We start from the raw sequence: 27568 nt of genomic DNA on the forward strand, positions 1-27568 counted from the left end.
TTTCATCGAAGGCCATGAGCATCATGAATAGTTTTGTGAACGACATCTTCGAAAGAATTGCTGCTGAAGCCTCTCGCTTAGCTCACTACAACAAGCGTTCAACAATCACAAGTCGGGAAATCCAGACTGCCGTGCGATTGTTGTTGCCTGGTGAACTAGCCAAGCATGCTGTTAGTGAAGGAACAAAGGCGGTTACCAAATACACAAGCTCGAAGTAATTTTTTTTTTATTGAATTTCTTCAAAAATGGCCCTTTTCAGGGCCGCAAAAATATCAATAAGAGATTAGAGAATTGAAAAAAAAATATTTTTTCTACCTGTGGAAAAATTCGTTAAATAAATATTTTTATTTGTGATTGAAGTAATTTTTTTTTATTTAATTTCTTCAAAAATGGCCCTTTTCAGGGCCGCAAAAATATCAATAAGAGATTAGAGAATTGACAAAAAAATATATTTTTTTTTCTACCTGCGGAAAAATTCGTTAAATAAATATTTTTATTTGTGATTGTAAGAGTATTTTCTATGAAAAAAATAAATTTTGTAAATTGTTCCAGACGCCACGTGAATCATGTCGCGTCCAATAGAAACACAAACATTTTTTTTATTGTTCTACGCATCGTGTACAGTCTCGAAGCGTCGCAAAAGTTTTAATAAGAAACTAGAGATTTGAGAAGAAAGGTATATACATATATTTTTTTTGCCTGTGGAATGATTTTATGAATCTATTTTGTTTTTCTTTGTGATTTTTGATTAGAAAATATATTTTCTATCAAAAGAAATACAAAAGTTAGTTCTGTTAATTGTTCCAGAACCACGTGTATCGTGCCGAGTCAAGTAGAAACGAAAAACATACAAAAAATACATTTTATTAAATAATTTTGTTTGTTTTGTTCTACCCATCGTGTCCAGTTATGTCGCTATGTGTACAGTGTACAGTCACGTAGCGTCACAAAAATATCTATAAAATATTAGAGAATTAAATTTGTTTGTGTTTTTTGATGTCAGATGTATGTAATTTCTATGAAAAGAAATACAAAATTCTTGTTATTTTGTTTAAGATTTTTTTTATTGTTCTACGCATCGAGTACAGTCTCGAAGCGTCACAAAATTTTTAATAAGAAACTAGAGAATTTAAAGAAATGTATGTTTTCTTTGCCTGTGGAATACATATTGTTTTTTGTTTTAATTTTTGATTACAAAATATATTTTCTATGAAAAGAAATACAAAACTTACTTTTGTTGATTGTTCCAGACACGACGTGTATCATGCCGAGTCAACTAAAAACAAAAAAATATAAATTTTGTTTGTATTGTTCTACCCATCGTGTCCAGTTATGTCGCTATGTGTACAGTCACGTAGCGTCGCAAAAACATCTAGGTATAAAATATTAGAGAATTAAATTTGTTTGTGTTTTTTGATGTCAGATGTACGTATGTAATTTCTATGAAAAGAAATACAACACTCTTGATATTTTGTTTAAGAATTTTCTTAATTGTTGCGGATATACTTCATGTCGCGTCCAGTCGATAAAAATATATGAAAATATATGTAATTTCTATGAAAAGAAATACAAAACTCTTGATAAATTGTGTAAGAATTTTTTTATTTGTTGCAGGAATGCGTCATGTCGCGTCCAGTCGATAAAAATATATGAAAAACATATGTAATTCCTGAAATAAAATACAAAACTCTTGATATTTTGTTTAAGAATTTTGTAAATTGTTGCAGGTATACGTCATGTCGCGTCTAGTCCATAAAAATACATGAAAACAAATACCTACATTTTGCCAAAGTATTTCGTTTGTATTTTTCTACGCATCGTGTACAGTCACATAGCGTGGAAACATTTCAATAATTACGTAGGTATTAGAGAAATGCAAAAAAAGAAAAATATGTTGTTGTCTTATTTGATAGTAAAAGTATTTTCTATGAAAGATATTTATTGTTGAAGGCATCGCATCGCGTCCAATCACAAAAAAGTAGAAAATAAACAGTACAGTCTCGCCCATACATATCGCATCGTACCTAGTAGCTGTAGTTAGAAAATAGGCGCAAAAATATATATTATTTATTTGTATTGATATTTCCTTTCTTTCTGCCCAATGAGAAATACATATGAATACAAATAAATTAAGTTTGCTTTTGAATACCTATTTCATAAAAAAACTATTTTCTGTAGAACAAAAAAAGGACGAAAATAAATGCAAAACTAAATACGTTTTCGGTTGTTCAGTCTCGCCCAGACAAATCGCATCGTGCCTAGCAGCTGTAGTAAGAAAATAGGCGCAAAAATATATTATTTATTTGTATTGATATTTCCTTTCTTTCTGCCCAATGAGAAAAACATATGAATACAAATAAATGAAGTTTGCATTTGCAATACCTATTTCATTAAAAAAAGTATTTTCTGTAGAACAAAAAAGCGCGAAAATAAATGCAAAACAAAATACGTTTCCGTTTGTTCAGTAGTGGTAGTCCCGTAGCGGCGACAGCGCGCGCCGGCCGCGCGGCGACGTCGCATCGCATCCAGCCACTTCACCACTTATCCCGTCGCCGTTGCTCCACCAGCCCATCGCATCTCAACGCTATCATCGAGATAGTCCAAAAATTCTCCCTCCTTTTTAATAAAAAATTAAAAAAAAAAAGTTTTTATATCTCATTTTAGTATATTTTTTGTAGCCCTGAAAAGGACTGTGGATTTTTGTTTTGATTTCAACTTTGTTTTTCATTGAAATGGAAATTTTACTTCTTTGCCTTTTTAACAGCGACTGCCTTTTTTGGCTTGGCTGCTGCTGTGGCTGATTTTGCTTTTGGCACTTTAGGTTTAGGCGCGGCTGCCTTTGCTTTTGTTGGCTTTGCCTTAACTGCACTCGTTTTTTTAACACTTTTCACTTTTGGTTTTTCCACCTTCTTTTTATCTGCACTGGCACTTTTTTTTGTTGTGGCGGCTACTTTTTTTACTTTCTTTTCACCAGACACTTTTTTTAATTTTTTGTCACCAGCAGCGGCAGCTTTTGGTTTGGCGGCAGATTTTTTCTTCTCAGCAGACTTGGCCTTTGGTTCCTTGTTGGCACTAGGCGACAATTTAAAAGAACCCGCAGCTCCTTTTCCTTTGGTTTGCACTAATTTACCACTTATTACAGCACCTTTTAAATATTTTTTTATAAACGGAGCAAGTTTTTGTACATCAACTTTGTAAGTAGCAGCAATATATTTTTTGATTGCCAAAAGGGAAGAACCACCGCGATCTTTCAATGTTTTAATTGCCGCATCCACCATTTGCTGAGTCGGAGGATGAGTTGGTGCCGATTTTGGTTTTTTTGACCCACTTGCGGCGGCAGCTTTTTTTGGTTTTTTTTCCGCAACGATTGCAGGAGACGTAGCTACAGTATCTGCCATTTTGAATTCACTATTATTAATCACTTTAGAGCACAATTTTAAGAAATAGAAACACGTTTTTGTTAAAATTGCGCCAAATCCGCACCTACAGAAACGGCTAAATGAGAATCAAAGAGAGCGAAGGTATACAAAAAATTCATTTTGTACATAATTTGTACACTTTTGCAACTTAGTTTCCTCTTAAAACTTCAAAAATTTACGTCTTTTCGACCTAAATATTATAAAACAATTGACAAAATTTATTCTTACAATAATAATAGATAATTTAATAAATAATTTGATTGAAAAAACACTATCTATCAATGCATTAATAACAATTAAAGTAAATGTTTGGTGGTATTTTTTTAATACTTACCAACAAGAATGTTTATATTTAATAAATTAAACATATTTTCAGCTTGAAATTATTTTTAACATAAAGCTGATAGTTTATTTAAACTAAATAACTAAAAATTTCATCAAATTCTTACTTAATTTCTTTTTAATAAAATTAAAACAATATGGGTAATGAAACGCGTAGCATTTTTTCCCTAGGCTGTGACTTTTTCTTAGAAAATTTGTTAAACATTATCCCAAGCAAGAAAACAAATGAAAAACTATATTTATATTATTTTGTTCATAAATATTAAATATTTAATCCATAACAAACATTAAAATACCAAAAATTTAAACAAATAATCAAGCAATCAAAACTCATAAACTATCGAATATTCGCTTGCCAAGGTTTACAAATTCACATTTGTATTACAAAAATCTGTACATTGAAAAAAAAACTTTCTTGCTTCAAAATTTGCCTTCAGATATATAAAAAAAAACAAAGCATAGACTTATAAAATACATCATTGAAATATTAAAAATTAAAACACACAAAACTCAAACATTTTCGAGTATTGACTTGCTTAGTAGACAAATTCACATTTTTACGAGTATTACAAAAAACTGTACATAGAAAAAAATTCTTACTTGAAAATTTGCCTTCAGACATAAAAAAAAGAAGCAATGCCTTATAAAATAACTATAATTAAAAAAGAAAAACAAAATTCATAAATTTTCGAGCATTGGCTTGCGTAGGTATAAATATTTTCATTTGTATGATAAAAACTATGCATAGAAAGCAAGCAATAACATTTTCAAAATTTGCCTTCAAAGTAAATTATCACATTATCTTTCTACCTAAAATAAAAAAAAAATCGTGGAAATCGATAGGTACGTAATTACTAGATTGAATTAAAATTCATTTATATCTCTTTTAAATATTTTGTGGTCCTGAAAAGGACCGTTGAATATTTTTTTTAACCTCGATGATTTAAGCACGTTCGCCACGGATGCGTCTGGCCAATTGAATGTCTTTTGGCATAATTGTGACACGTTTGGCATGGATGGCGCACAAATTTGTGTCTTCAAACAGGCCAACCAAATAAGCTTCACTTGCTTCTTGAAGCGCCATAACAGCTGAGCTCTGGAAACGCAAATCTGTTTTGAAATCTTGAGCAATTTCACGAACTAAACGTTGGAAAGGCAATTTACGAATTAACAATTCGGTGCTTTTCTGATAACGACGAATCTCACGAAGAGCCACTGTTCCAGGACGATAACGATGTGGTTTCTTTACACCTCCTGTTGCTGGAGCACTTTTACGAGCTGCCTTTGTTGCCAGTTGCTTACGTGGGGCTTTTCCACCAGTCGATTTACGGGCAGTTTGCTTTGTACGAGCCATGATTTCACTTTTTTTCACTTCACTAATAAACACAACACTTTTGTTCACAATTTTTTTAGAAAAATCGAATGTAGATTTCTGTTTAAGTCATTAAATTGGCTATTCATGTTTCCGTTCGACTGTTTTTTTCATTTTCGTTGTCGATTTATTTGGCCAATCAAAATTAAGAATTGTTATGAAAAATAAGTATAAATACTTGTGGTATTTCGAGCGAAGAGCCACAGTTTAACAGTGACTCTTGTGCAGTGCAGTTCTCTAGTTCAGTTTAAGTGTTTTTTTAATTAAATAAATAAAAATGACTGGTCGTGGTAAAGGAGGAAAAGGTTTGGGCAAAGGCGGAGCTAAGCGGCATCGTAAGGTATTGCGTGATAACATTCAAGGAATCACGAAACCAGCAATTCGTCGATTGGCTCGTCGTGGAGGTGTAAAACGTATTTCTGGTTTGATTTACGAAGAAACACGTGGAGTGTTGAAAGTTTTTCTGGAAAATGTTATCCGAGATGCCGTTACTTACACCGAACACGCTAAGCGTAAGACAGTTACAGCTATGGATGTAGTTTACGCTTTGAAGAGACAAGGGCGTACTCTTTACGGTTTCGGAGGTTAAGAATTTTATTCGAAACAAACAATCGGTCCTTTTCAGGACCACAATTAAATATAAAAGAGATTGAAAATAGAAATCATACACCGTTGACGAACAAAATACCTAATTTTTTTTCATTTGCCAATGAATATATGTATGTATATACCTGATGATTATCAAAAAAAATTATTTTGCTAATTTACTTACTTTTTTGTACCAAAATATTTTTTTTGAAATGGAAACATAAAATAAAATTCCTTTTTGTGAAAAATTTTTTTTTTTGCTTTAGTCGCAAAAACATATTTTATTCCTTGTATTATTCTTTTTTCGAAATGGAAACAAAAATTAAATAAAATTCCTTTTTCTGAAATTTTTTTTGTTGCTTTGCATATTTTATTCTTTTTTCCGTAGAAAAATTTTTTTTTTTTGCTGCTTTACGGATTGGATACGAACAAATATTTCTTTTTCCAAAGGAAGAAAAAACATTTGTTTGTTGCTTTCTTTTTCTTCGTACGAGAATATTTTAGAATATATACAAAAAATTGAAAAATAAACACATCTCTTAATAGAAATTATTGGATACGAACAAATATTTCTTTTTGCAGAGGAAGAAAAAAACATTTTTTGTTTGTTGGTTTCTTTTTCTTTGAAAAAAAATAAAAAATATTTTTTCCGAACTGAAAAAAAAATGTTTTGTTGCTTTACGGATTGGATACGAACAAATATTTCTTTTTCTTCGTACCAGAATATTTTAAAATTGCTATATACCTACAAGAAATTGAAAAATAACCACATCTTTTAACAGAAATTAGAATTGCATACGAACAAATATTTCTTTTTCCAAAGAAAGAAAAAAACATGTTTGTTGGTTTCTATTTCTTTGAAAAAAAAAAAAATAAAAAATATTTTTTCCGAACTGAAAAAAAAATGTTTTGTTGCTTTACGGATTGGATACGAACAAATATTTCTTTTTGCAAAGGAAGAAAAAACATTTGTTTGGTTTCTTCTTCTTTGAAAAAAAAATGTGTTGCTTTACGGATTGGATACAAACAAATATTTCTTTTTGCAAAGAAAGAAAAAACATTTGTTTGTTGGTTTCTTCTTCTTCGTATTTTAAAATATATAAAAAAAATGAAAAATATACACATCTCTTAATAGAAATTATTTGTCGTCCTGAAAAGGACGGTTTTTTTTTTGTTTGCTGTCACTACATAGATTTAAGCACTTTTCTCTGTCTTCTTTGGCAACAAAACAGCTTGAATATTTGGAAGAACACCTCCTTGTGCGATTGTGACTCCAGAAAGTAATTTATTCAATTCCTCGTCGTTCCGAATAGCCAATTGCAAATGGCGGGGAATAATTCTAGTTTTTTTGTTGTCACGAGCAGCATTTCCCGCCAATTCCAAGACTTCTGCCGCCAAATATTCCATCACAGCTGCCAAATACACAGGGGCACCGGCTCCGACGCGCTCAGCATAGTTTCCCTTTCGCAGCAGACGATGAATACGACCAACAGGGAATTGTAATCCAGCACGATTAGAGCGGGACTTTGCCTTTCCCTTCACTTTTCCACCTTTACCACGACCAGACATTTTATATTATTGTTTTTTAAATATTTTTTACAAAAGAAAAAACACAAGAGAGCTCACTATTTCACTGTTCACTGTATCACTGCACACTGTAGAATGACAAAATTTTCGAACTGTGCGCTGTCTTTTATCTAAATTTTCGTATGCTCGCACACAGAAAAAAGAGGGTTGTGGCCTTAGAAAGCCGTTGTGGAAAGAGACAATATAATTCGTGAGTTTTTCAGAAAAATTCACAGTTCTCGTTCAGTCGTCATTGTGTGCAGTTCGTTAATAGTGAAAGTGAAGTGAATTATAAAAATAAAATGCCGCCAAAAACTAGTGGTAAAGCAGCTAAAAAAGCCGGAAAGGCACAAAAAAATATCACCAAGACCGATAAGAAGAAGAAGCGCAAGAGGAAGGAAAGCTACGCAATCTACATTTACAAAGTTTTGAAGCAAGTTCATCCTGACACTGGAATTTCATCGAAGGCCATGAGCATCATGAATAGTTTTGTGAACGACATCTTCGAAAGAATTGCTGCTGAAGCCTCTCGCTTAGCTCACTACAACAAGCGTTCAACAATCACAAGTCGGGAAATCCAGACTGCCGTGCGATTGTTGTTGCCTGGTGAACTAGCCAAGCATGCTGTTAGTGAAGGAACAAAGGCGGTTACCAAATACACAAGCTCGAAGTAATTTTTTTTTTATTGAATTTCTTCAAAAATGGCCCTTTTCAGGGCCGCAAAAATATCAATAAGAGATTAGAGAATTGAAAAAAAAATATTTTTTCTACCTGCGGAAAAATTCGTTAAATAAATATTTTTATTTGTGATTGAAGTAATTTTTTTTTATTTAATTTCTTCAAAAATGGCCCTTTTCAGGGCCGCAAAAATATCAATAAGAGATTAGAGAATTGACAAAAAAATATATTTTTTTTTCTACCTGCGGAAAAATTCGTTAAATAAATATTTTTATTTGTGATTGTAAGAGTATTTTCTATGAAAAAAATAAATTTTGTAAATTGTTCCAGACGCCACGTGAATCATGTCGCGTCCAATAGAAACACAAACATTTTTTTTATTGTTCTACGCATCGTGTACAGTCTCGAAGCGTCGCAAAAGTTTTAATAAGAAACTAGAGATTTGAGAAGAAAGGTATATACATATATTTTTTTTGCCTGTGGAATGATTTTATGAATCTATTTTGTTTTTCTTTGTGATTTTTGATTAGAAAATATATTTTCTATCAAAAGAAATACAAAAGTTAGTTCTGTTAATTGTTCCAGAACCACGTGTATCGTGCCGAGTCAAGTAGAAACGAAAAACATACAAAAAATACATTTTATTAAATAATTTTGTTTGTTTTGTTCTACCCATCGTGTCCAGTTATGTCGCTATGTGTACAGTGTACAGTCACGTAGCGTCACAAAAATATCTATAAAATATTAGAGAATTAAATTTGTTTGTGTTTTTTGATGTCAGATGTATGTAATTTCTATGAAAAGAAATACAAAATTCTTGTTATTTTGTTTAAGATTTTTTTTATTGTTCTACGCATCGAGTACAGTCTCGAAGCGTCACAAAATTTTTAATAAGAAACTAGAGAATTTAAAGAAATGTATGTTTTCTTTGCCTGTGGAATACATATTGTTTTTTGTTTTAATTTTTGATTACAAAATATATTTTCTATGAAAAGAAATACAAAACTTACTTTTGTTGATTGTTCCAGACACGACGTGTATCATGCCGAGTCAACTAAAAACAAAAAAATATAAATTTTGTTTGTATTGTTCTACCCATCGTGTCCAGTTATGTCGCTATGTGTACAGTCACGTAGCGTCGCAAAAACATCTAGGTATAAAATATTAGAGAATTAAATTTGTTTGTGTTTTTTGATGTCAGATGTACGTATGTAATTTCTATGAAAAGAAATACAACACTCTTGATATTTTGTTTAAGAATTTTCTTAATTGTTGCGGATATACTTCATGTCGCGTCCAGTCGATAAAAATATATGAAAATATATGTAATTTCTATGAAAAGAAATACAAAACTCTTGATAAATTGTGTAAGAATTTTTTTATTTGTTGCAGGAATGCGTCATGTCGCGTCCAGTCGATAAAAATATATGAAAAACATATGTAATTCCTGAAATAAAATACAAAACTCTTGATATTTTGTTTAAGAATTTTGTAAATTGTTGCAGGTATACGTCATGTCGCGTCTAGTCCATAAAAATACATGAAAACAAATACCTACATTTTGCCAAAGTATTTCGTTTGTATTTTTCTACGCATCGTGTACAGTCACATAGCGTGGAAACATTTCAATAATTACGTAGGTATTAGAGAAATGCAAAAAAAGAAAAATATGTTGTTGTCTTATTTGATAGTAAAAGTATTTTCTATGAAAGATATTTATTGTTGAAGGCATCGCATCGCGTCCAATCACAAAAAAGTAGAAAATAAACAGTACAGTCTCGCCCATACATATCGCATCGTACCTAGTAGCTGTAGTTAGAAAATAGGCGCAAAAATATATATTATTTATTTGTATTGATATTTCCTTTCTTTCTGCCCAATGAGAAATACATATGAATACAAATAAATTAAGTTTGCTTTTGAATACCTATTTCATAAAAAAACTATTTTCTGTAGAACAAAAAAAGGACGAAAATAAATGCAAAACTAAATACGTTTTCGGTTGTTCAGTCTCGCCCAGACAAATCGCATCGTGCCTAGCAGCTGTAGTAAGAAAATAGGCGCAAAAATATATTATTTATTTGTATTGATATTTCCTTTCTTTCTGCCCAATGAGAAAAACATATGAATACAAATAAATGAAGTTTGCATTTGCAATACCTATTTCATTAAAAAAAGTATTTTCTGTAGAACAAAAAAGCGCGAAAATAAATGCAAAACAAAATACGTTTCCGTTTGTTCAGTAGTGGTAGTCCCGTAGCGGCGACAGCGCGCGCCGGCCGCGCGGCGACGTCGCATCGCATCCAGCCACTTCACCACTTATCCCGTCGCCGTTGCTCCACCAGCCCATCGCATCTCAACGCTATCATCGAGATAGTCCAAAAATTCTCCCTCCTTTTTAATAAAAAATTAAAAAAAAAAAGTTTTTATATCTCATTTTAGTATATTTTTTGTAGCCCTGAAAAGGACTGTGGATTTTTGTTTTGATTTCAACTTTGTTTTTCATTGAAATGGAAATTTTACTTCTTTGCCTTTTTAACAGCGACTGCCTTTTTTGGCTTGGCTGCTGCTGTGGCTGATTTTGCTTTTGGCACTTTAGGTTTAGGCGCGGCTGCCTTTGCTTTTGTTGGCTTTGCCTTAACTGCACTCGTTTTTTTAACACTTTTCACTTTTGGTTTTTCCACCTTCTTTTTATCTGCACTGGCACTTTTTTTTGTTGTGGCGGCTACTTTTTTTACTTTCTTTTCACCAGACACTTTTTTTAATTTTTTGTCACCAGCAGCGGCAGCTTTTGGTTTGGCGGCAGATTTTTTCTTCTCAGCAGACTTGGCCTTTGGTTCCTTGTTGGCACTAGGCGACAATTTAAAAGAACCCGCAGCTCCTTTTCCTTTGGTTTGCACTAATTTACCACTTATTACAGCACCTTTTAAATATTTTTTTATAAACGGAGCAAGTTTTTGTACATCAACTTTGTAAGTAGCAGCAATATATTTTTTGATTGCCAAAAGGGAAGAACCACCGCGATCTTTCAATGTTTTAATTGCCGCATCCACCATTTGCTGAGTCGGAGGATGAGTTGGTGCCGATTTTGGTTTTTTTGACCCACTTGCGGCGGCAGCTTTTTTTGGTTTTTTTTCCGCAACGATTGCAGGAGACGTAGCTACAGTATCTGCCATTTTGAATTCACTATTATTAATCACTTTAGAGCACAATTTTAAGAAATAGAAACACGTTTTTGTTAAAATTGCGCCAAATCCGCACCTACAGAAACGGCTAAATGAGAATCAAAGAGAGCGAAGGTATACAAAAAATTCATTTTGTACATAATTTGTACACTTTTGCAACTTAGTTTCCTCTTAAAACTTCAAAAATTTACGTCTTTTCGACCTAAATATTATAAAACAATTGACAAAATTTATTCTTACAATAATAATAGATAATTTAATAAATAATTTGATTGAAAAAACACTATCTATCAATGCATTAATAACAATTAAAGTAAATGTTTGGTGGTATTTTTTTAATACTTACCAACAAGAATGTTTATATTTAATAAATTAAACATATTTTCAGCTTGAAATTATTTTTAACATAAAGCTGATAGTTTATTTAAACTAAATAACTAAAAATTTCATCAAATTCTTACTTAATTTCTTTTTAATAAAATTAAAACAATATGGGTAATGAAACGCGTAGCATTTTTTCCCTAGGCTGTGACTTTTTCTTAGAAAATTTGTTAAACATTATCCCAAGCAAGAAAACAAATGAAAAACTATATTTATATTATTTTGTTCATAAATATTAAATATTTAATCCATAACAAACATTAAAATACCAAAAATTTAAACAAATAATCAAGCAATCAAAACTCATAAACTATCGAATATTCGCTTGCCAAGGTTTACAAATTCACATTTGTATTACAAAAATCTGTACATTGAAAAAAAAACTTTCTTGCTTCAAAATTTGCCTTCAGATATATAAAAAAAAACAAAGCATAGACTTATAAAATACATCATTGAAATATTAAAAATTAAAACACACAAAACTCAAACATTTTCGAGTATTGACTTGCTTAGTAGACAAATTCACATTTTTACGAGTATTACAAAAAACTGTACATAGAAAAAAATTCTTACTTGAAAATTTGCCTTCAGACATAAAAAAAAGAAGCAATGCCTTATAAAATAACTATAATTAAAAAAGAAAAACAAAATTCATAAATTTTCGAGCATTGGCTTGCGTAGGTATAAATATTTTCATTTGTATGATAAAAACTATGCATAGAAAGCAAGCAATAACATTTTCAAAATTTGCCTTCAAAGTAAATTATCACATTATCTTTCTACCTAAAATAAAAAAAAAATCGTGGAAATCGATAGGTACGTAATTACTAGATTGAATTAAAATTCATTTATATCTCTTTTAAATATTTTGTGGTCCTGAAAAGGACCGTTGAATATTTTTTTTAACCTCGATGATTTAAGCACGTTCGCCACGGATGCGTCTGGCCAATTGAATGTCTTTTGGCATAATTGTGACACGTTTGGCATGGATGGCGCACAAATTTGTGTCTTCAAACAGGCCAACCAAATAAGCTTCACTTGCTTCTTGAAGCGCCATAACAGCTGAGCTCTGGAAACGCAAATCTGTTTTGAAATCTTGAGCAATTTCACGAACTAAACGTTGGAAAGGCAATTTACGAATTAACAATTCGGTGCTTTTCTGATAACGACGAATCTCACGAAGAGCCACTGTTCCAGGACGATAACGATGTGGTTTCTTTACACCTCCTGTTGCTGGAGCACTTTTACGAGCTGCCTTTGTTGCCAGTTGCTTACGTGGGGCTTTTCCACCAGTCGATTTACGGGCAGTTTGCTTTGTACGAGCCATGATTTCACTTTTTTTCACTTCACTAATAAACACAACACTTTTGTTCACAATTTTTTTAGAAAAATCGAATGTAGATTTCTGTTTAAGTCATTAAATTGGCTATTCATGTTTCCGTTCGACTGTTTTTTTCATTTTCGTTGTCGATTTATTTGGCCAATCAAAATTAAGAATTGTTATGAAAAATAAGTATAAATACTTGTGGTATTTCGAGCGAAGAGCCACAGTTTAACAGTGACTCTTGTGCAGTGCAGTTCTCTAGTTCAGTTTAAGTGTTTTTTTAATTAAATAAATAAAAATGACTGGTCGTGGTAAAGGAGGAAAAGGTTTGGGCAAAGGCGGAGCTAAGCGGCATCGTAAGGTATTGCGTGATAACATTCAAGGAATCACGAAACCAGCAATTCGTCGATTGGCTCGTCGTGGAGGTGTAAAACGTATTTCTGGTTTGATTTACGAAGAAACACGTGGAGTGTTGAAAGTTTTTCTGGAAAATGTTATCCGAGATGCCGTTACTTACACCGAACACGCTAAGCGTAAGACAGTTACAGCTATGGATGTAGTTTACGCTTTGAAGAGACAAGGGCGTACTCTTTACGGTTTCGGAGGTTAAGAATTTTATTCGAAACAAACAATCGGTCCTTTTCAGGACCACAATTAAATATAAAAGAGATTGAAAATAGAAATCATACACCGTTGACGAACAAAATACCTAATTTTTTTTCATTTGCCAATGAATATATGTATGTATATACCTGATGATTATCAAAAAAAATTATTTTGCTAATTTACTTACTTTTTTGTACCAAAATATTTTTTTTGAAATGGAAACATAAAATAAAATTCCTTTTTGTGAAAAATTTTTTTTTTTGCTTTAGTCGCAAAAACATATTTTATTCCTTGTATTATTCTTTTTTCGAAATGGAAACAAAAATTAAATAAAATTCCTTTTTCTGAAATTTTTTTTGTTGCTTTGCATATTTTATTCTTTTTTCCGTAGAAAAATTTTTTTTTTTTGCTGCTTTACGGATTGGATACGAACAAATATTTCTTTTTCCAAAGGAAGAAAAAACATTTGTTTGTTGCTTTCTTTTTCTTCGTACGAGAATATTTTAGAATATATACAAAAAATTGAAAAATAAACACATCTCTTAATAGAAATTATTGGATACGAACAAATATTTCTTTTTGCAGAGACTGACAAAATTTTCGAACTGTGCGCTGTCTTTTATCTAAATTTTCGTATACTCGCACACAGAAAAAAGAGGGTTGTGGCCTTAGAAAGCCGTTGTGGAAAGAGACAATATAATTCGTGAGTTTTTCAGAAAAATTCACAGTTCTCGTTCAGTCGTCATTGTGTGCAGTTCGTTAATAGTGAAAGTGAAGTGAATTATAAAAATAAAATGCCGCCAAAAACTAGTGGTAAAGCAGCTAAAAAAGCCGGAAAGGCACAAAAAAATATCACCAAGACCGATAAGAAGAAGAAGCGCAAGAGGAAGGAAAGCTACGCAATCTACATTTACAAAGTTTTGAAGCAAGTTCATCCTGACACTGGAATTTCATCGAAGGCCATGAGCATCATGAATAGTTTTGTGAACGACATCTTCGAAAGAATTGCTGCTGAAGCCTCTCGCTTAGCTCACTACAACAAGCGTTCAACAATCACAAGTCGGGAAATCCAGACTGCCGTGCGATTGTTGTTGCCTGGTGAACTAGCCAAGCATGCTGTTAGTGAAGGAACAAAGGCGGTTACCAAATACACAAGCTCGAAGTAATTTTTTTTTTATTGAATTTCTTCAAAAATGGCCCTTTTCAGGGCCGCAAAAATATCAATAAGAGATTAGAGAATTGAAAAAAAAATATTTTTTCTACCTGCGGAAAAATTCGTTAAATAAATATTTTTATTTGTGATTGAAGTAATTTTTTTTTATTTAATTTCTTCAAAAATGGCCCTTTTCAGGGCCGCAAAAATATCAATAAGAGATTAGAGAATTGACAAAAAAATATATTTTTTTTTCTACCTGCGGAAAAATTCGTTAAATAAATATTTTTATTTGTGATTGTAAGAGTATTTTCTATGAAAAAAATAAATTTTGTAAATTGTTCCAGACGCCACGTGAATCATGTCGCGTCCAATAGAAACACAAACATTTTTTTTATTGTTCTACGCATCGTGTACAGTCTCGAAGCGTCGCAAAAGTTTTAATAAGAAACTAGAGATTTGAGAAGAAAGGTATATACATATATTTTTTTTGCCTGTGGAATGATTTTATGAATCTATTTTGTTTTTCTTTGTGATTTTTGATTAGAAAATATATTTTCTATCAAAAGAAATACAAAAGTTAGTTCTGTTAATTGTTCCAGAACCACGTGTATCGTGCCGAGTCAAGTAGAAACGAAAAACATACAAAAAATACATTTTATTAAATAATTTTGTTTGTTTTGTTCTACCCATCGTGTCCAGTTATGTCGCTATGTGTACAGTGTACAGTCACGTAGCGTCACAAAAATATCTATAAAATATTAGAGAATTAAATTTGTTTGTGTTTTTTGATGTCAGATGTATGTAATTTCTATGAAAAGAAATACAAAATTCTTGTTATTTTGTTTAAGATTTTTTTTATTGTTCTACGCATCGAGTACAGTCTCGAAGCGTCACAAAATTTTTAATAAGAAACTAGAGAATTTAAAGAAATGTATGTTTTCTTTGCCTGTGGAATACATATTGTTTTTTGTTTTAATTTTTGATTACAAAATATATTTTCTATGAAAAGAAATACAAAACTTACTTTTGTTGATTGTTCCAGACACGACGTGTATCATGCCGAGTCAACTAAAAACAAAAAAATATAAATTTTGTTTGTATTGTTCTACCCATCGTGTCCAGTTATGTCGCTATGTGTACAGTCACGTAGCGTCGCAAAAACATCTAGGTATAAAATATTAGAGAATTAAATTTGTTTGTGTTTTTTGATGTCAGATGTACGTATGTAATTTCTATGAAAAGAAATACAACACTCTTGATATTTTGTTTAAGAATTTTCTTAATTGTTGCGGATATACTTCATGTCGCGTCCAGTCGATAAAAATATATGAAAATATATGTAATTTCTATGAAAAGAAATACAAAACTCTTGATAAATTGTGTAAGAATTTTTTTATTTGTTGCAGGAATGCGTCATGTCGCGTCCAGTCGATAAAAATATATGAAAAACATATGTAATTCCTGAAATAAAATACAAAACTCTTGATATTTTGTTTAAGAATTTTGTAAATTGTTGCAGGTATACGTCATGTCGCGTCTAGTCCATAAAAATACATGAAAACAAATACCTACATTTTGCCAAAGTATTTCGTTTGTATTTTTCTACGCATCGTGTACAGTCACATAGCGTGGAAACATTTCAATAATTACGTAGGTATTAGAGAAATGCAAAAAAAGAAAAATATGTTGTTGTCTTATTTGATAGTAAAAGTATTTTCTATGAAAGATATTTATTGTTGAAGGCATCGCATCGCGTCCAATCACAAAAAAGTAGAAAATAAACAGTACAGTCTCGCCCATACATATCGCATCGTACCTAGTAGCTGTAGTTAGAAAATAGGCGCAAAAATATATATTATTTATTTGTATTGATATTTCCATTCTTTCTGCCCAATGAGAAATACATATGAATACAAATAAATTAAGTTTGCTTTTGAATACCTATTTCATAAAAAAACTATTTTCTGTAGAACAAAAAAAGGACGAAAATAAATGCAAAACTAAATACGTTTTCGGTTGTTCAGTCTCGCCCAGACAAATCGCATCGTGCCTAGCAGCTGTAGTAAGAAAATAGGCGCAAAAATATATTATTTATTTGTATTGATATTTCCTTTCTTTCTGCCCAATGAGAAAAACATATGAATACAAATAAATGAAGTTTGCATTTGCAATACCTATTTCATTAAAAAAAGTATTTTCTGTAGAACAAAAAAGCGCGAAAATAAATGCAAAACAAAATACGTTTCCGTTTGTTCAGTAGTGGTAGTCCCGTAGCGGCGACAGCGCGCGCCGGCCGCGCGGCGACGTCGCATCGCATCCAGCCACTTCACCACTTATCCCGTCGCCGTTGCTCCACCAGCCCATCGCATCTCAACGCTATCATCGAGATAGTCCAAAAATTCTCCCTCCTTTTTAATAAAAAATTAAAAAAAAAAAGTTTTTATATCTCATTTTAGTATATTTTTTGTAGCCCTGAAAAGGACTGTGGATTTTTGTTTTGATTTCAACTTTGTTTTTCATTGAAATGGAAATTTTACTTCTTTGCCTTTTTAACAGCGACTGCCTTTTTTGGCTTGGCTGCTGCTGTGGCTGATTTTGCTTTTGGCACTTTAGGTTTAGGCGCGGCTGCCTTTGCTTTTGTTGGCTTTGCCTTAACTGCACTCGTTTTTTTAACACTTTTCACTTTTGGTTTTTCCACCTTCTTTTTATCTGCACTGGCACTTTTTTTTGTTGTGGCGGCTACTTTTTTTACTTTCTTTTCACCAGACACTTTTTTTAATTTTTTGTCACCAGCAGCGGCAGCTTTTGGTTTGGCGGCAGATTTTTTCTTCTCAGCAGACTTGGCCTTTGGTTCCTTGTTGGCACTAGGCGACAATTTAAAAGAACCCGCAGCTCCTTTTCCTTTGGTTTGCACTAATTTACCACTTATTACAGCACCTTTTAAATATTTTTTTATAAACGGAGCAAGTTTTTGTACATCAACTTTGTAAGTAGCAGCAATATATTTTTTGATTGCCAAAAGGGAAGAACCACCGCGATCTTTCAATGTTTTAATTGCCGCATCCACCATTTGCTGAGTCGGAGGATGAGTTGGTGCCGATTTTGGTTTTTTTGACCCACTTGCGGCGGCAGCTTTTTTTGGTTTTTTTTCCGCAACGATTGCAGGAGACGTAGCTACAGTATCTGCCATTTTGAATTCACTATTATTAATCACTTTAGAGCACAATTTTAAGAAATAGAAACACGTTTTTGTTAAAATTGCGCCAAATCCGCACCTACAGAAACGGCTAAATGAGAATCAAAGAGAGCGAAGGTATACAAAAAATTCATTTTGTACATAATTTGTACACTTTTGCAACTTAGTTTCCTCTTAAAACTTCAAAAATTTACGTCTTTTCGACCTAAATATTATAAAACAATTGACAAAATTTATTCTTACAATAATAATAGATAATTTAATAAATAATTTGATTGAAAAAACACTATCTATCAATGCATTAATAACAATTAAAGTAAATGTTTGGTGGTATTTTTTTAATACTTACCAACAAGAATGTTTATATTTAATAAATTAAACATATTTTCAGCTTGAAATTATTTTTAACATAAAGCTGATAGTTTATTTAAACTAAATAACTAAAAATTTCATCAAATTCTTACTTAATTTCTTTTTAATAAAATTAAAACAATATGGGTAATGAAACGCGTAGCATTTTTTCCCTAGGCTGTGACTTTTTCTTAGAAAATTTGTTAAACATTATCCCAAGCAAGAAAACAAATGAAAAACTATATTTATATTATTTTGTTCATAAATATTAAATATTTAATCCATAACAAACATTAAAATACCAAAAATTTAAACAAATAATCAAGCAATCAAAACTCATAAACTATCGAATATTCGCTTGCCAAGGTTTACAAATTCACATTTGTATTACAAAAATCTGTACATTGAAAAAAAAACTTTCTTGCTTCAAAATTTGCCTTCAGATATATAAAAAAAAAACAAAGCATAGACTTATAAAATACATCATTGAAATATTAAAAATTAAAACACACAAAACTCAAACATTTTCGAGTATTGACTTGCTTAGTAGACAAATTCACATTTTTACGAGTATTACAAAAAACTGTACATAGAAAAAAATTCTTACTTGAAAATTTGCCTTCAGACATAAAAAAAAGAAGCAATGCCTTATAAAATAACTATAATTAAAAAAGAAAAACAAAATTCATAAATTTTCGAGCATTGGCTTGCGTAGGTATAAATATTTTCATTTGTATGATAAAAACTATGCATAGAAAGCAAGCAATAACATTTTCAAAATTTGCCTTCAAAGTAAATTATCACATTATCTTTCTACCTAAAATAAAAAAAAAATCGTGGAAATCGATAGGTACGTAATTACTAGATTGAATTAAAATTCATTTATATCTCTTTTAAATATTTTGTGGTCCTGAAAAGGACCGTTGAATATTTTTTTTAACCTCGATGATTTAAGCACGTTCGCCACGGATGCGTCTGGCCAATTGAATGTCTTTTGGCATAATTGTGACACGTTTGGCATGGATGGCGCACAAATTTGTGTCTTCAAACAGGCCAACCAAATAAGCTTCACTTGCTTCTTGAAGCGCCATAACAGCTGAGCTCTGGAAACGCAAATCTGTTTTGAAATCTTGAGCAATTTCACGAACTAAACGTTGGAAAGGCAATTTACGAATTAACAATTCGGTGCTTTTCTGATAACGACGAATCTCACGAAGAGCCACTGTTCCAGGACGATAACGATGTGGTTTCTTTACACCTCCTGTTGCTGGAGCACTTTTACGAGCTGCCTTTGTTGCCAGTTGCTTACGTGGGGCTTTTCCACCAGTCGATTTACGGGCAGTTTGCTTTGTACGAGCCATGATTTCACTTTTTTTCACTTCACTAATAAACACAACACTTTTGTTCACAATTTTTTTAGAAAAATCGAATGTAGATTTCTGTTTAAGTCATTAAATTGGCTATTCATGTTTCCGTTCGACTGTTTTTTTCATTTTCGTTGTCGATTTATTTGGCCAATCAAAATTAAGAATTGTTATGAAAAATAAGTATAAATACTTGTGGTATTTCGAGCGAAGAGCCACAGTTTAACAGTGACTCTTGTGCAGTGCAGTTCTCTAGTTCAGTTTAAGTGTTTTTTTAATTAAATAAATAAAAATGACTGGTCGTGGTAAAGGAGGAAAAGGTTTGGGCAAAGGCGGAGCTAAGCGGCATCGTAAGGTATTGCGTGATAACATTCAAGGAATCACGAAACCAGCAATTCGTCGATTGGCTCGTCGTGGAGGTGTAAAACGTATTTCTGGTTTGATTTACGAAGAAACACGTGGAGTGTTGAAAGTTTTTCTGGAAAATGTTATCCGAGATGCCGTTACTTACACCGAACACGCTAAGCGTAAGACAGTTACAGCTATGGATGTAGTTTACGCTTTGAAGAGACAAGGGCGTACTCTTTACGGTTTCGGAGGTTAAGAATTTTATTCGAAACAAACAATCGGTCCTTTTCAGGACCACAATTAAATATAAAAGAGATTGAAAATAGAAATCATACACCGTTGACGAACAAAATACCTAATTTTTTTTCATTTGCCAATGAATATATGTATGTATATACCTGATGATTATCAAAAAAAATTATTTTGCTAATTTACTTACTTTTTTGTACCAAAATATTTTTTTTGAAATGGAAACATAAAATAAAATTCCTTTTTGTGAAAAATTTTTTTTTTTGCTTTAGTCGCAAAAACATATTTTATTCCTTGTATTATTCTTTTTTCGAAATGGAAACAAAAATTAAATAAAATTCCTTTTTCTGAAATTTTTTTTGTTGCTTTGCATATTTTATTCTTTTTTCCGTAGAAAATTTTTTTTTTTTTTGCTGCTTTACGGATTGGATACGAACAAATATTTCTTTTTCCAAAGGAAGAAAAAACATTTGTTTGTTGCTTTCTTTTTCTTCGTACGAGAATATTTTAGAATATATACAAAAAATTGAAAAATAAACACATCTCTTAATAGAAATTATTGGATACGAACAAATATTTCTTTTTGCAGAGGAAGAAAAAAACATTTTTTGTTTGTTGGTTTCTTTTTCTTTGAAAAAAAATAAAAAATATTTTTTCCGAACTGAAAAAAAAATGTTTTGTTGCTTTACGGATTGGATACGAACAAATATTTCTTTTTCTTCGTACCAGAATATTTTAAAATTGCTATATACCTACAAGAAATTGAAAAATAACCACATCTTTTAACAGAAATTAGAATTGCATACGAACAAATATTTCTTTTTCCAAAGAAAGAAAAAAACATGTTTGTTGGTTTCTATTTCTTTGAAAAAAAAAAAAATAAAAAATATTTTTTCCGAACTGAAAAAAAAATGTTTTGTTGCTTTACGGATTGGATACGAACAAATATTTCTTTTTGCAAAGGAAGAAAAAACATTTGTTTGGTTTCTTCTTCTTTGAAAAAAAAATGTGTTGCTTTACGGATTGGATACAAACAAATATTTCTTTTTGCAAAGAAAGAAAAAACATTTGTTTGTTGGTTTCTTCTTCTTCGTATTTTAAAATATATAAAAAAAATGAAAAATATACACATCTCTTAATAGAAATTATTTGTCGTCCTGAAAAGGACGGTTTTTTTTTTGTTTGCTGTCACTACATAGATTTAAGCACTTTTCTCTGTCTTCTTTGGCAACAAAACAGCTTGAATATTTGGAAGAACACCTCCTTGTGCGATTGTGACTCCAGAAAGTAATTTATTCAATTCCTCGTCGTTCCGAATAGCCAATTGCAAATGGCGGGGAATAATTCTAGTTTTTTTGTTGTCACGAGCAGCATTTCCCGCCAATTCCAAGACTTCTGCCGCCAAATATTCCATCACAGCTGCCAAATACACAGGGGCACCGGCTCCGACGCGCTCAGCATAGTTTCCCTTTCGCAGCAGACGATGAATACGACCAACAGGGAATTGTAATCCAGCACGATTAGAGCGGGACTTTGCCTTTCCCTTCACTTTTCCACCTTTACCACGACCAGACATTTTATATTATTGTTTTTTAAATATTTTTTACAAAAGAAAAAACACAAGAGAGCTCACTATTTCACTGTTCACTGTATCACTGCACACTGTAGAATGACAAAATTTTCGAACTGTGCGCTGTCTTTTATCTAAATTTTCGTATGCTCGCACACAGAAAAAAGAGGGTTGTGGCCTTAGAAAGCCGTTGTGGAAAGAGACAATATAATTCGTGAGTTTTTCAGAAAAATTCACAGTTCTCGTTCAGTCGTCATTGTGTGCAGTTCGTTAATAGTGAAAGTGAAGTGAATTATAAAAATAAAATGCCGCCAAAAACTAGTGGTAAAGCAGCTAAAAAAGCCGGAAAGGCACAAAAAAATATCACCAAGACCGATAAGAAGAAGAAGCGCAAGAGGAAGGAAAGCTACGCAATCTACATTTACAAAGTTTTGAAGCAAGTTCATCCTGACACTGGAATTTCATCGAAGGCCATGAGCATCATGAATAGTTTTGTGAACGACATCTTCGAAAGAATTGCTGCTGAAGCCTCTCGCTTAGCTCACTACAACAAGCGTTCAACAATCACAAGTCGGGAAATCCAGACTGCCGTGCGATTGTTGTTGCCTGGTGAACTAGCCAAGCATGCTGTTAGTGAAGGAACAAAGGCGGTTACCAAATACACAAGCTCGAAGTAATTTTTTTTTTATTGAATTTCTTCAAAAATGGCCCTTTTCAGGGCCGCAAAAATATCAATAAGAGATTAGAGAATTGAAAAAAAAATATTTTTTCTACCTGCGGAAAAATTCGTTAAATAAATATTTTTATTTGTGATTGAAGTAATTTTTTTTTTATTTAATTTCTTCAAAAATGGCCCTTTTCAGGGCCGCAAAAATATCAATAAGAGATTAGAGAATTGACAAAAAAATATATTTTTTTTTCTACCTGCGGAAAAATTCGTTAAATAAATATTTTTATTTGTGATTGTAAGAGTATTTTCTATGAAAAAAATAAATTTTGTAAATTGTTCCAGACGCCACGTGAATCATGTCGCGTCCAATAGAAACACAAACATTTTTTTTATTGTTCTACGCATCGTGTACAGTCTCGAAGCGTCGCAAAAGTTTTAATAAGAAACTAGAGATTTGAGAAGAAAGGTATATACATATATTTTTTTTGCCTGTGGAATGATTTTATGAATCTATTTTGTTTTTCTTTGTGATTTTTGATTAGAAAATATATTTTCTATCAAAAGAAATACAAAAGTTAGTTCTGTTAATTGTTCCAGACACCACGTGTATCGTGCCGAGTCAAGTAGAAACGAAAAACATACAAAAAATACATTTTATTAAATAATTTTGTTTGTTTTGTTCTACCCATCGTGTCCAGTTATGTCGCTATGTGTACAGTGTACAGTCACGTAGCGTCACAAAAATATCTATAAAATATTAGAGAATTAAATTTGTTTGTGTTTTTTGATGTCAGATGTATGTAATTTCTATGAAAAGAAATACAAAATTCTTGTTATTTTGTTTAAGATTTTTTTTATTGTTCTACGCATCGAGTACAGTCTCGAAGCGTCACAAAATTTTTAATAAGAAACTAGAGAATTTAAAGAAATGTATGTTTTCTTTGCCTGTGGAATACATATTGTTTTTTGTTTTAATTTTTGATTACAAAATATATTTTCTATGAAAAGAAATACAAAACTTACTTTTGTTGATTGTTCCAGACACGACGTGTATCATGCCGAGTCAACTAAAAACAAAAAAATATAAATTTTGTTTGTATTGTTCTACCCATCGTGTCCAGTTATGTCGCTATGTGTACAGTCACGTAGCGTCGCAAAAACATCTAGGTATAAAATATTAGAGAATTAAATTTGTTTGTGTTTTTTGATGTCAGATGTACGTATGTAATTTCTATGAAAAGAAATACAACACTCTTGATATTTTGTTTAAGAATTTTCTTAATTGTTGCGGATATACTTCATGTCGCGTCCAGTCGATAAAAATATATGAAAATATATGTAATTTCTATGAAAAGAAATACAAAACTCTTGATAAATTGTGTAAGAATTTTTTTATTTGTTGCAGGAATGCGTCATGTCGCGTCCAGTCGATAAAAATATATGAAAAACATATGTAATTCCTGAAATAAAATACAAAACTCTTGATATTTTGTTTAAGAATTTTGTAAATTGTTGCAGGTATACGTCATGTCGCGTCTAGTCCATATAAAATACATGAAAACAAATACCTACATTTTGCCAAAGTATTTCGTTTGTATTTTTCTACGCATCGTGTACAGTCACATAGCGTGGAAACATTTCAATAATTACGTAGGTATTAGAGAAATGCAAAAAAAGAAAAATATGTTGTTGTCTTATTTAATAGTAAAAGTATTTTCTATGAAAGATATTTATTGTTGAAGGCATCGCATCGCGTCCAATCACAAAAAAGTAGAAAATAAACAGTACAGTCTCGCCCATACATATCGCATCGTACCTAGTAGCTGTAGTTAGAAAATAGGCGCAAAAATATATATTATTTATTTGTATTGATATTTCCTTTCTTTCTGCCCAATGAGAAATACATATGAATACAAATAAATTAAGTTTGCTTTTGAATACCTATTTCATAAAAAAACTATTTTCTGTAGAACAAAAAAAGGACGAAAATAAATGCAAAACTAAATACGTTTTCGGTTGTTCAGTCTCGCCCAGACAAATCGCATCGTGCCTAGTAGCTGTAGTAAGAAAATAGGCGCAAAAATATATTATTTATTTGTATTGATATTTCCTTTCTTTCTGCCCAATGAGAAAAACATATGAATACAAATAAATGAAGTTTGCATTTGCAATACCTATTTCATTAAAAAAAGTATTTTCTGTAGAACAAAAAAGCGCGAAAATAAATGCAAAACAAAATACGTTTCCGTTTGTTCAGTAGTGGTAGTCCCGTAGCGGCGACAGCGCGCGCCGGCCGCGCGGCGGCGTCGCATCGCATCCAGCCACTTCACCACTTATCCCGTCGCCGTTGCTCCACCAGCCCATCGCATCTCAACGCTATCATCGAGATAGTCCAAAAATTCTCCCTCCTTTTTAATAAAAAATTAAAAAAAAAGTTTTTATATCTCATTTTAGTATATTTTTTGTAGCCCTGAAAAGGACTGTGGATTTTTGTTTTGATTTCAACTTTGTTTTTCATTGAAATGGAAATTTTACTTCTTTGCCTTTTTAACAGCGACTGCCTTTTTTGGCTTGGCTGCTGCTGTGGCTGATTTTGCTTTTGGCACTTTAGGTTTAGGCGCGGCTGCCTTTGCTTTTGTTGGCTTTGCCTTAACTGCACTCGTTTTTTTAACACTTTTCACTTTTGGTTTTTCCACCTTCTTTTTATCTGCACTGGCACTTTTTTTTGTTGTGGCGGCTACTTTTTTTACTTTCTTTTCACCAGACACTTTTTTTAATTTTTTGTCACCAGCAGCGGCAGCTTTTGGTTTGGCGGCAGATTTTTTCTTCTCAGCAGACTTGGCCTTTGGTTCCTTGTTGGCACTAGGCGACAATTTAAAAGAACCCGCAGCTCCTTTTCCTTTGGTTTGCACTAATTTACCACTTATTACAGCACCTTTTAAATATTTTTTTATAAACGGAGCAAGTTTTTGTACATCAACTTTGTAAGTAGCAGCAATATATTTTTTGATTGCCAAAAGGGAAGAACCACCGCGATCTTTCAATGTTTTAATTGCCGCATCCACCATTTGCTGAGTCGGAGGATGAGTTGGTGCCGATTTTGGTTTTTTTGACCCACTTGCGGCGGCAGCTTTTTTTGGTTTTTTTTCCGCAACGATTGCAGGAGACGTAGCTACAGTATCTGCCATTTTGAATTCACTATTATTAATCACTTTAGAGCACAATTTTAAGAAATAGAAACACGTTTTTGTTAAAATTGCGCCAAATCCGCACCTACAGAAACGGCTAAATGAGAATCAAAGAGAGCGAAGGTATACAAAAAATTCATTTTGTTCATAATTTGTACACTTTTGCAACTTAGTTTCCTCTTAAAACTTCAAAAATTTACGTCTTTTCGACCTAAATATTATAAAACAATTGACAAAATTTATTCTTACAATAATAATAGATAATTTAATAAATAATTTGATTGAAAAAACACTATCTATCAATGCATTAATAACAATTAAAGTAAATGTTTGGTGGTATTTTTTTAATACTTACCAACAAGAATGTTTATATTTAATAAATTAAACATATTTTCAGCTTGAAATTATTTTTAACATAAAGCTGATAGTTTATTTAAACTAAATAACTAAAAATTTCATCAAATTCTTACTTAATTTCTTTTTAATAAAATTAAAACAATATGGGTAATGAAACGCGTAGCATTTTTTCCCTAGGCTGTGACTTTTTCTTAGAAAATTTGTTAAACATTATCCCAAGCAAGAAAACAAATGAAAAACTATATTTATATTATTTTGTTCATAAATATTAAATATTTAATCCATAACAAACATTAAAATACCAAAAATTTAAACAAATAATCAAGCAATCAAAACTCATAAACTATCGAATATTCGCTTGCCAAGGTTTACAAATTCACATTTGTATTACAAAAATCTGTACATTGAAAAAAAAACTTTCTTGCTTCAAAATTTGCCTTCAGATATATAAAAAAAAAACAAAGCATAGACTTATAAAATACATCATTGAAATATTAAAAATTAAAACACACAAAACTCAAACATTTTCGAGTATTGACTTGCTTAGTAGACAAATTCACATTTTTACGAGTATTACAAAAAACTGTACATAGAAAAAAATTCTTACTTGAAAATTTGCCTTCAGACATAAAAAAAAGAAGCAATGCCTTATAAAATAACTATAATTAAAAAAGAAAAACAAAATTCATAAATTTTCGAGCATTGGCTTGCGTAGGTATAAATATTTTCATTTGTATGATAAAAACTATGCATAGAAAGCAAGCAATAACATTTTCAAAATTTGCCTTCAAAGTAAATTATCACATTATCTTTCTACCTAAAATAAAAAAAAAATCGTGGAAATCGATAGGTACGTAATTACTAGATTGAATTAAAATTCATTTATACCTCTTTTAAATATTTTGTGGTCCTGAAAAGGACCGTTGAATATTTTTTTTAACCTCGATGATTTAAGCACGTTCGCCACGGATGCGTCTGGCCAATTGAATGTCTTTTGGCATAATTGTGACACGTTTGGCATGGATGGCGCACAAATTTGTGTCTTCAAACAGGCCAACCAAATAAGCTTCACTTGCTTCTTGAAGCGCCATAACAGCTGAGCTCTGGAAACGCAAATCTGTTTTGAAATCTTGAGCAATTTCACGAACTAAACGTTGGAAAGGCAATTTACGAATTAACAATTCGGTGCTTTTCTGATAACGACGAATCTCACGAAGAGCCACTGTTCCAGGACGATAACGATGTGGTTTCTTTACACCTCCTGTTGCTGGAGCACTTTTACGAGCTGCCTTTGTTGCCAGTTGCTTACGTGGGGCTTTTCCACCAGTCGATTTACGGGCAGTTTGCTTTGTACGAGCCATGATTTCACTTTTTTTCACTTCACTAATAAACACAACACTTTTGTTCACAATTTTTTTAGAAAAATCGAATGTAGATTTCTGTTTAAGTCATTAAATTGGCTATTCATGTTTCCGTTCGACTGTTTTTTTCATTTTCGTTGTCGATTTATTTGGCCAATCAAAATTAAGAATTGTTATGAAAAATAAGTATAAATACTTGTGGTATTTCGAGCGAAGAGCCACAGTTTAACAGTGACTCTTGTGCAGTGCAGTTCTCTAGTTCAGTTTAAGTGTTTTTTTAATTAAATAAATAAAAAT

The 27568-nt window shown here is 31.7% G+C and overlaps 4 protein-coding genes across 4 annotated transcripts; all 4 read right to left on the reverse strand.

The window, feature by feature from the left end:
* Positions 1-4704: 4704 nt before the first annotated feature.
* Positions 4705-12858, reverse strand: LOC129950578 (histone H3-like). The gene is made up of 2 exons (XM_056062508.1): positions 12460-12858; positions 4705-5115 (listed from the first exon to the last, which is right to left on the reverse strand). The coding sequence occupies exons 1-2, from the start codon at positions 12856-12858 to the stop codon at positions 4705-4707; spliced, it is 810 nt and encodes a 269-aa protein (XP_055918483.1).
* Positions 6916-7290, reverse strand: LOC129950275 (histone H2A). Its single transcript, XM_056062159.1, has one exon. It carries the CDS (start codon positions 7288-7290, stop codon positions 6916-6918), a length of 375 nt encoding a protein of 124 aa, XP_055918134.1.
* Positions 12859-19114: 6256 nt separating the features above from the next.
* Positions 19115-27271, reverse strand: LOC129950579 (histone H3-like). Its single transcript, XM_056062509.1, has 2 exons — positions 26873-27271; positions 19115-19525 (listed from the first exon to the last, which is right to left on the reverse strand). Exons 1-2 carry the CDS (start codon positions 27269-27271, stop codon positions 19115-19117), a joined length of 810 nt encoding a protein of 269 aa, XP_055918484.1.
* Positions 21327-21701, reverse strand: LOC129952130 (histone H2A). Its single transcript, XM_056064577.1, has one exon. It carries the CDS (start codon positions 21699-21701, stop codon positions 21327-21329), a length of 375 nt encoding a protein of 124 aa, XP_055920552.1.
* Positions 27272-27568: the final 297 nt, after the last annotated feature.

Source organism: Eupeodes corollae, chromosome 3 (genome assembly GCF_945859685.1).
Source record: "Eupeodes corollae chromosome 3, idEupCoro1.1, whole genome shotgun sequence".
NCBI classification, from domain to species: domain Eukaryota; kingdom Metazoa; phylum Arthropoda; class Insecta; order Diptera; family Syrphidae; genus Eupeodes; species Eupeodes corollae.

Coding starts and splice junctions, on each gene's coding strand:
- LOC129950275 (XM_056062159.1), bottom strand. CDS start 7,290: ATGTCTGGTCGTGGTAAAGGTGGAAAAGTGAAGGGAAAGGCAAAGTCC.
- LOC129950578 (XM_056062508.1), bottom strand. CDS start 12,858: ATGGCTCGTACAAAGCAAACTGCCCGTAAATCGACTGGTGGAAAAGCC. Junction 5,116..12,459: donor TGGCCAGACGCATCCGTGGC/GAACGTGCTTAA, acceptor AAAAGTGAAATC/ATGGCTCGTACAAAGCAAAC.
- LOC129952130 (XM_056064577.1), bottom strand. CDS start 21,701: ATGTCTGGTCGTGGTAAAGGTGGAAAAGTGAAGGGAAAGGCAAAGTCC.
- LOC129950579 (XM_056062509.1), bottom strand. CDS start 27,271: ATGGCTCGTACAAAGCAAACTGCCCGTAAATCGACTGGTGGAAAAGCC. Junction 19,526..26,872: donor TGGCCAGACGCATCCGTGGC/GAACGTGCTTAA, acceptor AAAAGTGAAATC/ATGGCTCGTACAAAGCAAAC.